The sequence below is a fragment of the Pieris napi genome, chromosome 22 (genome assembly GCF_905475465.1).
Source record: "Pieris napi chromosome 22, ilPieNapi1.2, whole genome shotgun sequence".
In the NCBI taxonomy this organism is placed as follows: Eukaryota; Metazoa; Arthropoda; class Insecta; order Lepidoptera; family Pieridae; genus Pieris; species Pieris napi.
Window position 1 is genome coordinate 655,753 of NC_062255.1, and position 15,578 is coordinate 671,330.

At 32.5% G+C, this 15,578-nt stretch overlaps 1 protein-coding gene across 2 annotated transcripts in view; it reads left to right on the top strand.

The window, feature by feature from the left end:
* Window positions 1-2,807: 2,807 nt before the first annotated feature.
* The window catches only part of LOC125060971, a 34,757-nt gene continuing 21,986 nt past the window's right edge, over window positions 2,808-15,578 (top strand). For both annotated transcript variants that reach the window (XM_047666102.1, XM_047666103.1), the window contains exon 1: window positions 2,808-3,221. In XM_047666102.1, the coding sequence (XP_047522058.1) occupies window positions 3,023-3,221 (199 nt within the window). In that variant the 5' untranslated portion in view covers window positions 2,808-3,022. The remainder of the gene's footprint in view (window positions 3,222-15,578) is intronic.

Genomic DNA, 15,578 nt, shown 5'->3' on the forward strand with positions numbered 1-15,578 from the left:
ACCAGAATAACTACAAATGTACAATACCGTAGCTCGGAGAGTTCAGTCAAAGTGTATTGGAAATCGTGTTTGGAATGTGCTACGACGTGGAATACCTAAATAATTCGTTTTAGTGCCTGACATGAGAACTAAATAGAGAAAGTAAGTTTTATTTAAAAGATTCTTCTTACCGATACTTATTGACCGATGTTCATTATTCTAGGTGACAAGACATTTTCCCGTGCTCGGCCGAGAATCTTAGAATAATATTATGTTTTGGTATATTGTTTTTTTGACACAAATTTCATTTTCAATACAAGATCGTGGCCAGTCTAATGCATCGGGCAGGGTTGCTTGGAGCATTGTGGGTCGCCTGCTTAATGGTGAACGTAGCGTAGTCAATATATTTCGTAGGAATTGGCGAAAAGTCAATATCCTGGAATAAATTACGATTAAAAGGATAAATACCAGTTTTGCTGAAACCTGCCTGAATGTTCGCTTGTGTGAAAGCCTGAGGCATAGCAGTCTTGATGATACCTGGTATGTGGTAAATAGACATTGTCTTGCCAGGGTGACTTCTCATCCAGCCGTCACAAGCAGTATTTATAGCCTTTTTAATGGCCCAAAGACAGATCGGTCTAATGGTTGCAGTTTGTGCGAGCAATGAGGAGGAAATGACAGCAGAGTGATTCCATTTTCTTTGCAAAAATCCAGTGTATTAATATGAATGTGAGAAGAATGATTGTCCAGCACTAGTAACACTTTATGTGTTAGAGAAGCATTAGAGAATTTTATGAAATGCTCTAAAAATAACAAAAATGACTCATCCTGCATCCAGCCTGAAGGATTTGCCGTTCCAATCGATCCCACTGGCCCGTCTCTAACAAAGTGATCATGATAACGAACTCTCGGAAAAATGAAAAAAGGAGGTATGGCATTTCCCAAGGCATTTACTGCACAAGCAACTGTTACTAAAGTACCACGTTCAGCTGATGTAACAGCTCCGACTTGCCGTATGCCACGGCTTGCCACTACTTTATCTGGTCTTTGCACGGTAGTGACACCTGTCTCATCAACATTGTATATATCCTGTGGCTCATATGTGTGTCTGTCTAAAGCAGTTTGCAAATTATCATAAAAAGCTTCCACATTAGTTTTGTTAAAACTTGTAGCTCTTGAAAGGCTTGTAGCCTGAGCTACACGTACAGACAGTGACGGGTTTCTATTCATAAACGAACGGAACCATTCTTCACCAGCCATATTATTTTCAACCCAAGTAGCAGGTCGTTTTATGTTGTATTTAGCTGTCAGTTCAAATGCCAGCTTCCGTACCTCTTTTGTAGCAAGGCCAAAATATATATCCGCACATCGTATGATATATTATTTTGATAGCTCTTCTTCTTGCTCCTTTGAAAATACTTTATTATGAGCAACGTACCCCATACTGATGCTATCTTCATCGTGATTCGCACCCATTTCATCACGTTTGCGGATGTATCGCAACAACGACATTCGGTTAATGTTATGCATTTCCGCAGCTCTGCGTAAAGACGTCCCGCGCTTCACTTCTTCATAAGCATGCTTATATTGACTTATGTCAGACCGCGCTCTTTCAGTCTTCCGCAAGCGTGTCCTGGGCATCTAAAATGAAAAAATATAAAAAAAACAATATGTCACAACCGTACCCACAACAATTGTCACAACCGTACCCAAAGCATACTTTCGAAAGCAAATAATCGCCACGACTGGGCCATGTAACCTACGTAAAAACTAATCACTCTTAATTAACTACTAATATTCAACTTATAACAAAAAAATATAAGATATAATCTATCTGTATACAAATAACAGTAAATATTAAAAGATATTCATCAAAAAAACTTACTTTTGACTATTAAAAAGCAATACAGATCCCTGTTTACGTTAGCGTCGCGCGCTAGCTGACACAATGTGGGGAACACGTTTAAACATGCATGCCGCTTCTCCCTCCCCTTGGACCCTTATCCGCATTCCGTATAGTTTTGCTGTTATAAGGACTGTCACAACCGTACCCTGGCACAACCGTACCCAGTCTACCCTATCCTTTATTTGATTCCCAGTGAAACCATTTAGACAACAGACAAACCAAAATATTGGCTTTTGTGCTTACCACACATCACGCATCATTACATAATATGTCTTGTCTATGACAAAAATTAACACACGAAATAATATGCTTGCCCCGTACTCAACTCAAATGTTTAGACATTAATGTTTACCGTACTTAAACTGGCTGGCTAGCACGTTTTGGGCTATAACAAAAATCACATTTATTTCTACATAACAGATAAAACAAACGCAATTTTATTTCCAAACTGAAATCAATATTTTAAAAACCCGATATAAATTGCAGCCAAAATTAATAGCACACGTTGGCTGCAGGCGGTAACAAGTGGAGCGCCCATTAAATCTCATTTTTGGATGATATTTATTTGTTCTCTGCACCAATTTGTATTTTTCGTGAACTCATTAACCAGAATTTCAAATGTAGAGCAAATATTTATTAAATGAAATTCTATTTTTCGATATTCGAAACTTGTTTCAACCGTATTTCGTTTATACACATTATTTTGAAGTCTAATTATAATGAAATTTGAAAAATATAAAAATATCCTCGAGGTTTCATAAAGCTGAAATCATGATATATATGTGTGTCCAATTTGTTATAATAAACTATATTATACCAACTACCAATCATAAAGTGACATAAAGTATATAATATATGACTTACTCTATGGTGATATAAACTTTATTTAAACTTTTTTTTATCAGTTGCCAGTCGATTAACTCGCTTGCGGTTGTCCGCGCAAACCTGTCTTGTCAGTGTAGTGAAAGACACCGCGCATGCGCCGTTGCCCGAAGCATGTTCCAAGAATTACGCGGGAAAAACTGTCATTATTTTTTCAACATACCAAAGTTTATAACAAATGAGTCTTTATAAATTAAGGAAATTATTTTTAACGCCAAAGAAATATTCGCTTAATCCAATTATGAATCGACAAAAATGCATACGAAATCGTTTCGATTAAAATGTTCAGTGATTTTATTTGTGATAATAATTTTATGTTTTTGTGATTGTGCTAAACGAAATGGTCACACGAAATTTAAGAGAAAAGTTAATAATTGGAGTGATATAAAGACAAACAATTTGAAATCTCGGAATACGACTAATGTCAACGAAAAACGCGGGTTTTTCGGTCACGGTAAGTCCTTATATGTTTTTTATAACTAAAAAATATAACCCTAAATTCAATACTGTGTTAAAAAAGTACGTAGCCTATGTATGACACCTATATCAAGAAGTGTTTACAGGCTGATATTGATCTTAACTTGACAGCAATGCTAAATTAAAAAAAAATATGCGTATACTACGTCACACAATGTAAATTGTTTAAATAATTAAAAATTATTAAATTTCCTATATAAAAAAAATCATTTTTCAATCTAATAGGCAAGTGATCAGCCTCCTGTGCCTGACACACGCTGTTAACTTTTTGCGTCTAAGGCAAGCCGGTTTCCTCACTATGTTTTCCTTCACCCTTCGAACGAATGTTAAATGTGCACATAGAAAGAATGTTCATCGGTGCATGGCCGGGGATCGAACCTACTACCTTAGGGATGAGAGTCGCACCCTGAAGCCACTAGGCCAACACTGTTCAAATTTCCTATGAACACACTTAAATATTTTAATAATATTTGTTTCTAGATTAATTTATCTTTTTTATTTACGTCTTCGCACACGTACTAAGAAAAATAAAACTACAGCTGGCTTAAAATCTCAAAGTCCTGTTAAAGAAAGTAGTCATCGTCTGGAAGACCAGTTGCCTAGTAGGTTAAGGCGTCTTACATACAAGAATGTTTGTAGGGTTAGTTTAATCCGTTTATTCTATTATTTATCTACACACATAAAAAATACATGTATTGATAACTTCTTTAGATTTTTGAGTTAATAAGGAATTTTCATGAGTTTAATAGTGTCAATTCATAGCCTAAACTCGTTTAAATTACATAATGCGTAATAAAACAAAATAATAAAATAAAGTTAATAAAGTGTCGGTATATTATATTACGTAAGTATATTAAATATAAGGAAAATTTGGTTGATTTAAATTGTAAATTTTTAATCATAAAAGCGACTTTACAAAATGTTGTCATACTTATCGCTCGTACATATACAGCTTGTATGACAGGTGCCGAGTTAATGTGACAACTTCTGTGTCTACTATACTACTTTAATTGAATGTGGGCTATGGATAGTAAAAAATTTGATTTATACATTATTAATCGTAATCCCACATTTCTGAGTGTGTTTCTATGATTGCTTTACCAATAAGAAACATTGTTTCATTGTGACTAAAACCCTGGACTTCTGTAGGTCATTTGTGTTTACCACTGAGTCACGATGGTCAGTGTATTAATTTAATTAAAAATAACTTACATTAGTTTAACTAAGTTAATTTTATAGCGTTAATCCGCGAATATATCGCTGAACCATATTTTTATTTTCGAATCTTAAAGTATCTCTTCAATAAGAATTAATTTAAACAAAAATGTAAATAGAATTAAATACTGCAGTGTATATTTCGTAATATATAAAAAGCTATAAATGACCAAAGAACAGTATATAATATGTACTTAAAACCTACCTCTTAAGCATAAAATACTTACGAACATTACTTAAGAATAACAAATGCAAACTGAATACACTTTTCGCTCAAAAGTTTGACAAATGATCATGAAACTGATACAGAAATCTGAGGCCCAGACCTAAAAAGGTTGTAGCGCCACATTGATAAACTTACAAGCTAACACATAACTGTCATTGGGACTAAAATATACTGTCGTAAACCAATAAAATATCGTCTTTTTTACGCGATTGCACCTTTAAATAAAACATCTTTAACGGATATAAACGAAAATTTATTGCATTATTTACGCTGTACGTCTGTCGCAGCGATTGATGTAAAGCTCTTTAAACGTAGATGTGATAATTCGCGTCAAAGAACATTTTTATAAATTACTAGCTGACCCAACAAACGTCGTTTTGCCATGTATATTATTTCTAGGATTTTTTTTTGGTTCAAAAAAATAGGGGTTGATCGTAGAGGGGTAACAATTAAGGCTTATATGTGTTTTTGTATGTTGTTTCATAAAAAAATAAAAACAAAAAGTTTTTTCTAAAAAATAAAAATATTTTTTTTGGGGTGGACACTCCTTATCACTTAGGGATTTGACAAATACATAGTAGCCGATTCTCAGACTTACTGAATATGCATAAAAAAAAATCATAAGAATCGTTCCAGCCGTTTCGGAGGAGTATGGGAACGAACATTGTGACACGAGAATTTTATAGATTAGATTGTTTGAGTTATCTGTTATCATTATGTGAGAAATTAAAGGTGATATAATCTATAAATATTTGAATAAGATAAAAGCTTTAATTTTCATAGAAGCTGGGGTGAGTCGCTAGTGAAAAAAGTAAGGTGCGTCGACCGGTCGAAATTGAATCCCGAAGCCACGAAATTGGACATGTCCGTAATTTATGGTCGAAGTGCGTCTGCAAAATGTTTACAAATTTATTCTTACGGCAATATTTTTTTGACTGTTACTTTTTAACCTACAAAGATGCTACCTGTTTGACATGAACGCCAAAATGAAACGTGGTATACTATTGTGTTGTCTTAAAGTTTTCCGTACGTCAAAATCTTATTGCATTTTCTGTTTTGAATATTCTTGGGATGCTCTAGGAATATCTTTACACGTAAACAAATAACACAGTTTTTTTGGCCTTACGATATTGAACTCACTTTGTATAGATTTGTCATTTCTCTGTAGACAGAACTTTGGAGTTTACTAGTTGTAACTTATAAGTAATGTATTGTATTTAGTTAATTTAATCAAATCTCGCGCCAGCTTCATACGATCAACCGTGGCCCAAAATTCATTTAATTTTTCGGGCTATATATAGCTTTGGCACTCACGAATAACATAGCTTTCTATTGGTAAAAAAGTTAAAAAATCAATTCAATAGATTCTTAATTTCTCTCTAATAGATTCGATTTACCTCTTTATAACATTTGTATAGATAATACATACATATTACGATTTTTTACTGCCGTAGTCAAGATTGGATAGAATAGTTTTTAATTCCGATCTATATTAATGTTTGATTTTTTAACGTCCTGACGTCGTATTTTCAAATATAACCTAAACCTCCTTAGACTTTTAAGCTTTAACATAAACATAAACATAAAATCCAGTTATGAAGACTGGCCCTAAGTTCAATATCTAATGCCTTCTCTCCTTATAGATATTGGTGTTAAGAGGCCATGTAATTGTTTTCATCTTATAAGGATATGAGTTGTTTTTACCATCCGGTTTGGATGCGTGGGAGTTTACAAATGGGGTTTAAATTTGAAATATATTACTATAAAATGCGGTATTTCATAATTTTGTGTATATAATTTAAATAAATTCATTATTATAAGTATAAGTCCGTAAATTGTTTTATTACGTGAATCATATTTATGTTATATTTTATATTACATATATAGCTATCGATTGTGACGTATCGTCGTGAAGTCAGTTCACAGTTAATAATAATAATAGTAGCCTTTTGTTTCAGATACACATATTTTTATTTCTATCTCATTCTTTTTAGATATCTGTGTGCCCTGTTTTGGCAAAAGCCTCCTCCAGATCCCGCCATTACTGTCTGCACTGTGCTACTCTCTCCCATGTACCACCTGCTGTTTCCTTAATTTGGTCTATCCACCTTCTATGTTTCTTTTTTTCGTTTATTGTACCATGTTAACAATTAATAGGCACGTATTAAATAAGTTTCAAAAGATCTATTCCCCGTAATTTCTTACTTATGGTTTCTAGTTACAAATCGTATATGTAGCTATTAATGAACCTTACTTGCAAGTGGCAAAGTTAATGTTTCTAATTAAGTCGGGATAATTACGACCTCGTGTAATCGTTGGAAGTTCAGGTTTACTTTATAGCTTTTGACTTACTTCGAAAAGGCTAACGTTTGATTTCGAGTTTATGTTTAGATAAGGAATCGACTTCCTTTTCGATTAACTTTCGTTATTTGCTAGTCTAATATGTTGGTAACTTTTAAGTAAGTAAACTTTTGGTGGAGTTTGCGGTTGTTGTTTGCTGTTTTTGTTATATGATTGCACATACTAGGTTCAGATAATGATTTAACGAAAACATTGGTTTAGCTAGCCGCGACCAACACGCATCATATACCACATTTTTCATAAGTTCGGAAATACAGAAAACTTCTCTATCTTTGCTTATAACTTCAAGAATTTTATTACCAAAATGAAGTTAAATATAACTTTTTGAAGTTATACAATGTACATCTTTTGGCGCGTTAGGGAAAATGATAAGAGTAAATTTATACGATGCGCGTGCACAGCGTCACAAAAAACGACACTTTGGTTTTTTTTTGAGTTATACTTCTTTTGGCGCGTTAGGGAAAAAAGATGAGAGTAATTTTTTTCTATTGTTAGTGTAGTTTTTTTCTACAAGTGTAGAATAAGGAGAAAGATATTTTTTTTGAAAATATGTTTATCTTGTTGTGCCAAAGAAGTATAATTATATAACTTCTAACGCGTGTACATAAATACACACACATTTTTTTTAAATAAGAACAATTATAAATAAATAAACAGCTAAATATACATATTTAGTCCTTGTGTAACTTTAATATAGGCAACATTTTCTCGCTGTATCGCAATACATATGCAATTTACTACAATACAACTATGGTTTTCTTCCTGATATTTCCTGTTAAATATGCACTTGACATCCACACTCTTGACCTTAGCTTTCTTCAAGCTATAGTAATGATATACTAATATATATCCAGGATTAAATAGATTAAGGCTGATTATGTTGCGAGTAATCTACTGTTAATATTTTCAACGAATTATGAAGGAATAAATTAAGTATCCGTTTGCATTCGAGTCTAATACGAATTACCCAATTATAAGACATGACACACAGGGAAAAGACTTAAGTGAAAATTGTCTATCAGGCCACATTTGAATATTACAACGTACAGTTATTCCTAAGTGCTTTCTAAACGGCGCTAGATAGCCAATATTCCCTCATCAAATACTATTAAACCCTTTCTGTTCAAACATCACGATTTCACCGGAATCACTTGCAAGTTTATCGCAACCTAATCTCGGGCCAATTTACTATAAACCTTGAATGGAGGTAATCGATAGGAGAACTTTACCTTCCAACTTGGACAGTTGATCATTTTGTACATAATAAAGGATTGAGTGATCTATGACTCGATTAAGAAACTTTATATGCCCCAATAGAAGAATATTCGTCGAAAGAAACAAAGAAAAAAGTTGTATTTATTTGCTTCTTCACAATATAATAAAGCGTACAGCTATTGACTGCCTTTGTAAGTGGCTAGTGTAGATGATTATATGTAATTACAAATTTCTATTAGTACTCGTACTTACTGTCTACAGATTAAAATTGTTACAGAAATATTGAAATCGTTGCTGTATAATGTATTTTTAAAATTATTTTATTGCTTATATAAGAAGTTAATAGTACATTAAGATTCAATTAATATCTATCAATTCGAACGTTGGAATTATTCTTCACTAGCAACCTGGCCAAGCTATTTCTTGCCTAGAAATTAAAAAAAAAATAGGTTGCCTATGTTCCTTAGATACAACTCTTCGGCTAAAACTGAATTTTTGAAATCGGCCCAGTACCTTTTAAGTTTATTTCATTATACATATATCAACATACAAATCTTTCCTTTTTATAAAACTCGTCTACGTTTACGAAATGAAACAGCCATTTATCTAAAAAATAACGTTATCTTTTTGATATATTCTCGTAAGACTCAAAAAACCAAGGGACAATTACCTACTAAGTAAAAGAAATAAACGCAAATCTTTCAAACCAGCTGCCCACTGAAGTATTTCCGAACCAATTCGACTTAGGGTCTTTCAAGAAAAGAGAATACCAATTCTTAAAAGGCCGGCAATGCACTTGCGAGCCTTCTGGCAATGTGGGTGTCCATGGCGGTATTACTTAACATCAGGTGAGCCTCCTGCCGTTTGCCCCCTATCACATAAAAAATATATATGACATTATTTACATAACTCAAAGTTCCACGTGCTTTGAGCTATCGTGTTCATAATATGTTGGAGTATGCTCAATAATAGAAGTATTTTATAATGTATAAAAATATAAAAAAATAAAAAGTAAAATCTTGGCTACGATATCATTAATCACACTTTGATGAAAATCAAAAGGCATTAAACAAATTCATATCACTTTCATTTAGTAATTGCATTCTTTATAGCACGCGACTGTTCCCTCTCGAGTGTGACGATATAATTGAAAAACAACGTAGACATTAAGGAAAATTGTTTTTTCATTACATCTATACAACGTAGTTGATAATATTTTTAGCTATACTGTATAAATAATAAGGGACACAATTTAAGCTGATATATTTACATATCGACAGAAGTATTGGCCTAGTGGTTTGAGCCTGGGCCTCAAAACCCTGAAGAACACCAATTTTTTTTCTAAGTTCGCATTTTAGCTTTCGCTTCTACTGTGAAGGAAAACATCATAAGAAAAACGATACGACTATAAAATCGACGAAGTGTGTCAGGCAAAGAAAACTTAGTTCCCTATTAAAAAAAGAAAACTGAGGCCAAGACCTAAATGGTTGTAGTACCACAGTTTTTTTATATCTCAATATATATTATAAAAACGTATGTTGAGAGATCAATATTTCTTGGACAAAGACAAAACTTGTGAAGTTACCTGGCACTTATCTGAGGTGTAGAATACAGAAATTCGTCTGTTTAGGGAGTGTAAAAAAGTGGCCTCTTATCAAATTATTGAGAGGAATCGACACTGCTATTAAAGTTACCCAATGAACGGTGCTTGACTCACAAATGGGCTGTAGAATAAATTATTTTTAACACAATTTTATGACTTGCATACCGTAAAGTTAATCCATGATTAAGTTATCACTTCATTTGCATAGAGATTGATGTCACGGAAAATATGGCAAATTAATTTTAAAATTATGAATAAATTGTATATAATTAGACAGTAGTATTACTGATTAATAAAGTTTAGAACGGTATTATATAGTTTAAGAAATTAATAGTAGTAACTATTAGAGTACCTATGTACCTATGTTGGACTGAGTTAATCGAAACTAAGGTCGAACGTTCAATACCCGGCTGTGTACCTATGGATTTTGTATTTAAACGTTGTAAGAAAAAACAATGTTAGAAAGAAAACAGCATTGAAAAATAAAATACATGACCAACAGTCGTTGGTATGTACTACTCACAATAACGGTTATAGTTGATTAATAAATAATTTAAAATGGAGAAATGTCAATAATTACAGACAGGAATGTACGTTATTAAAAAAAAAAAATTCGGATGTGCTGATTCCAGAAACTGTCTTATAAGTATTTTTTTTTAATACAATAACCCAAACGAGCCTACGGTTCGCCCATAAAAGGGCAGTCATCCCAGCCCATAGACCCCCATTTTTCGTGGGTGCGTTGCCGGCCTTTGAAGGAGGAGTACACTCGAATTTTGAATAGTTGGAAGTCGTATCTCTCAGGGAAGACCCCCACCGGGAGACGATTCCACAGTTTGCTAAATTGCAAAAGAAAATGCCCTATGAAACGGACTGTGCATTATTCATTTAAATACTTAATTTTACTAAGAATTGGGAATTGCTTACACCCAAAGAAGTTCTATTCAGGCACGGACGGCTCTATAGAAAAAAGATATGATTACAAAACAGATACAGAAATCTAAGACCAGACCTAAAAGGTTGTAGCGTCACTATTTCTTTATATAAATGTATATAATGACGCGGCCACATGCACATTAATATTGGAATTCTAAGTGAACAATAAATTACTTAAAATACACAGTAAAATTCTCTTTTTGCTGTGTAAAAATGTAAATGCAACCGCATTCATGTGTCATAAATAATTACATTCAAATAAGCATAAGTTAGGTGTCACCGTTACATGTAGAAAGTTAAAAATTTATTGAAGATGGTAAAAACATTGTTGAGGTGATACTTTTTGTTGTTTATCACAAGGGTATATTGAGTTTTCCTTTAAGGTTAATGTGGGTTATGAGGCTATCGCGCAGAATACTTTAAATTGTTTTTAGAAAGAAAAGTTTTATTCTTATATTCGGATAGATTCACGATGGATAATAAAAAAAAAAAATCAGTCCTCAGACAACCTTTTTAGATCTGGTTTAGATGTCTGAATCTGTTTCATGATCATTTGTATGTCTATTATTATATAATAATAGACAAGTAGGTGATCAGTCTCCTGCGCCTGTCACACGCCGTCGACTTTTCGGGATCTAAGCAAGCCGGTTCCCTTGCGATGTTTTCCGCCGCTCGAGCGAAAGTTAAATGCGCACATAGAGAGAAAGTCCATTGCCGCATAGCCGGGGATTGAACCTACGACCTCAGAGATGAGAGATGAAGCCACTAGGCCAACGCTGCTCGTCTCGTATACGTTGGACAAATATAGTTATTTCTATACATATTTTAAAACTAACCTTTTGCTAGGACCTATTGCTTAAAATCCTTTATTTCATATATAGATTTTTGTATGGTAATTTTGTATTTAAAAAAAATACTTCTAACACAATTTGTGTCTTAGGTCTTATGATGTCATAAAAACATTTTATTCGCTGTTTTTATAATCTCAAAGTCGTATAAAGCGACACGAGTATCGTTTCTTGTAAATATTGAATAATACTTGATTATGTTAATTGGATCGAAAACAGGTCCTTGCCGCTATTGTAGAGAAAGCCGACGGGTTTGAATTTAAACAATTTAGCACGTGACCGGAATTGAACTTGTAATAGACTAGATTTATTATAATTTAATTTAGTTTAAATTTATTTGTGTCATTTTTAAATAAAAATAGCAATTTCTATAAATATTTATTTCTTATTACTTCAGAATTTCAAAAATTAAAAAATAAAATAGCCCATTTAACATTAAAATATAATTAAATTCAAATCTTTCTATTTATATTGATGTGCTGTACATTTACAGATACAACATAGTATAGAAATCGCTTGTTAGCGATAAGGCCGCCCGTTGCCTTTTAATTTTTGTAACCGGCTTTTATTATTTTTGTTATGTTTATGTTTTTGATTATGGTAATAAAGTATAAGTAAATAGTACTTTATTTAAAAATATATAGCTAGTTTATATATTCCACGTCTAAATGAAGTATGTTAGGGGGTAGGTAATTTTTTTTAACTAAAACCTTTTGAAATAAGCAAAATGTAATAAAGTCAAAACCCGTAGTAGCCCGTAAACTAGTAAAAATAACCCGTAATAATGAATGGAAGGCTGTTTTTCGTCATAAATTGTCATCAAAATATTACGTATTACATTGCGACACCAAAACGTTTATTATTAATTATTTTGGATTTCTTTATGTTTAAATTTATTATAATGAAGTTATATACTTTAGACCTTTTATTATAGTTATATTATTCGATGGTTTGTAAAATAAAAAAGAAAGTTTTTTGTAGAAGGTAGAAGATAGGGTATTTTTAAACGTTTTTAATATCCAATTCAGAATCTAATTCTTTATGACTCTGGGGTGTTCCCTGAGTGGAAAATTCGTATGGAAAACTAGTTACAGTCGAAAGTTCAAATGGATGCGTTTAACGAGATCTGTTAGAAAGTATATCAAAGTGCCGCATCAAGCCGTTTAATATTGCGGTTAGGGGCTAACTACATATTAACGCAACGAAGTTTTATCATATTTATTTTTGGTTAGGCTCGTGAAATATTCAAGTAGGTTTAAGGCAAAAGGGTGCGAAAGATTGTTTTTAAGACAAGTGATAGGAAAAAAATAATAAATAAAATTAAGAGATGTTAATAGAAATAAAAGTAAATTTAAATTACTGTGTTATTTTTCAATGTAGTCCAGTCATTAAAATATTTTCCCATTTAAGTCTTTCCAATTATTTATTTACTTACCTACTTCGGGAATTTTGAATTTTGAATCATAAGTTTTTTTTCGAATCGATTTGTTAGTTCAGTTTTGGAACAATTATAAAAATAAAGACTATGGCGAACGTCCTAATTTTAACATTTTTCATTTAAGTAATAAAACTATAGTAGTATATAACGTTGCTGTTACATATATATACTTTGAATATGAGATAAAACTTACCTTACTATAAACATATAGATTTTTACCAAAGACGAAATGTTTATACGTCTCTCCGTAGTGATGTAGTGCTTCCCTGAACCGGTTGATATTAGCTAGTCCTGTATGGTACGAGCCACATAACTGCAGTGGTTCACCCCGTGGTACACTTATGTACACGGTACTGTCAATTAACACAAAAAACCTTTGTCTAACCCGGCTTGTGAAGCGGAAGACATACTGTTTGAACAAAATATAGTTCAACTAACTTTACTACTACTTGATTCCGTTTTTTTTCGTTAAAAAAATGAAATCTCGTGTTGTAGCATACGGATTATAATTATATAAAAATTGTTTAAAAAATACAAAATAAAATTTTGGGGTGGACACCCCTTATCACTTAGGGGTTTAAAATACATATATATATTAGCCGATTCTCAGACTTAATTAAAATAAATAAATAAATTAATGAATATACATAAAAAAAATCACAAGAAGGTGTATGGGAACGAACATTGTGACACGAGTAATTTATATATATTAATAGATAAACTTCGTTCTAAAATACAAAAAAATAAACTTTTGCAACGTATTTATTTCGTAATCGTAAAAAACAAGTAAATCAAAGATAAAGCCAAATATGGAATACATTATATATATATATATATGTATATACAAAAAGGTTCAAACATTTACGAAAAAAAAAAAAAAAGATTAAATACATTTAAATAAGTAATACCTAATTCGGCTGTTTTGTGTGATGGTGTGAAAGTGAGGGTTTGTATGTGGGTTATGCTCATGATAAAAGGTTATTTAGCGCTTTCGGTTATATTTAATTTATGAAAATTTTAATATTATAAATAACTTATAAAACAAACCCGAGTAAAAAGATCTTCACTACAGTATTTTTATTGAGTAACCGAGACATGAATTTTGTTTATTTGCAATTTCGTCATTTCATGCACTTAATAAGTTTAAATAATAAATTTTTTTTTTCAAAAATTCAATAATCATTTATTCACATAGGTAACACAATGTACACTTGTGATTCGTCATTAAAGAAATACATATTAATGCTTCTAATTTTACATTTACTGCCAGTTCTCAAATCAAGGGCGTAGAACGGAAGAGAAGAACTGGCAATAAACTCTCCGCCACTCTTTTTAATCGCCATGTTTTTTTTTTACACAACGTTTGTAAGGAGCTGCAACCATTACACCATGTTCCACATGACATCTTAAGTAATTAATAATAATAACATAAATTAAAAACAAAGACTTGTCCCCTATCAGCAGGAGGCATGGTGAAATAGGAGCACGCACTTACATTCTCGTGGGAACAACACGCAAACACATAGTCGAAATAATTAACATCACCGCATACACGAATTCAAGTACGACCAGTCACCACAAGTAGCACCCGTTCACGAGTATGACGCATGGCCAGCCATCGGCCCCCTCGCCATATTTAAGGGAGAGAGACAACCCGACGCATGGACGCCGCCACAAGCAATGACATTTAAGCGAGCATGACGATCCTTGAAATGTGGACTTGGCTACATAATAATACTGAAATAATTTGATACCACATGGATCACGGTTTGTTCCTACTTTACATTAATACATTAATACATCAGCGTGTAATTCCCATTCCTGAGGTTGTAGGTTCAATCTTCAATACGTTTTCTGTCTACTCGTAATTATGTGCTTATTAAACAATCGCTCGTACACCTAAACGAACTCGTACGACCTAAAAGTTGACGGCATGTCAGGCACAGATGGCTGATAACCTACTTTCCGATTAGAAAAAACTAATAATCACGAAATAGATACAGAAAACTGAGGACCCGACCTAAAAGGTTGTAGTGCCACTGCTATTTTTAGTATGAAACTTAATAAGTAGTAGTCAGTTCAAACCACGTTCTGCATTAACAGACTTTTCTTACTGAAAAATTCGTGCTATACTGACAGACCCAAAATGTATACTGTATATGTATACTTATGTTATATATATATATATATAAGAGTCATGTTAACTCTCCCCTATGAATCTTACCGGACCCGTAAGACTTTACTAGACCCGTTTTTATACACTAAACAATAGTTATTGGAAAATAAGTTGTAAATTTTCGCCGTTCTGGTGGCCAGAAAAACTATGTATAGTTTAGATTTCCATTACTATAAACTCCTATCTAAACTATGCATTAATAAATAATGTAAGAATTACACATGAGATTTTCTAACCACCGCAAAACAGCTGAATAATAAAACTAGAGTGAAAATGAAGTTGTAATTCTTCGAATAGTAAAACTTTATTCGTTTTA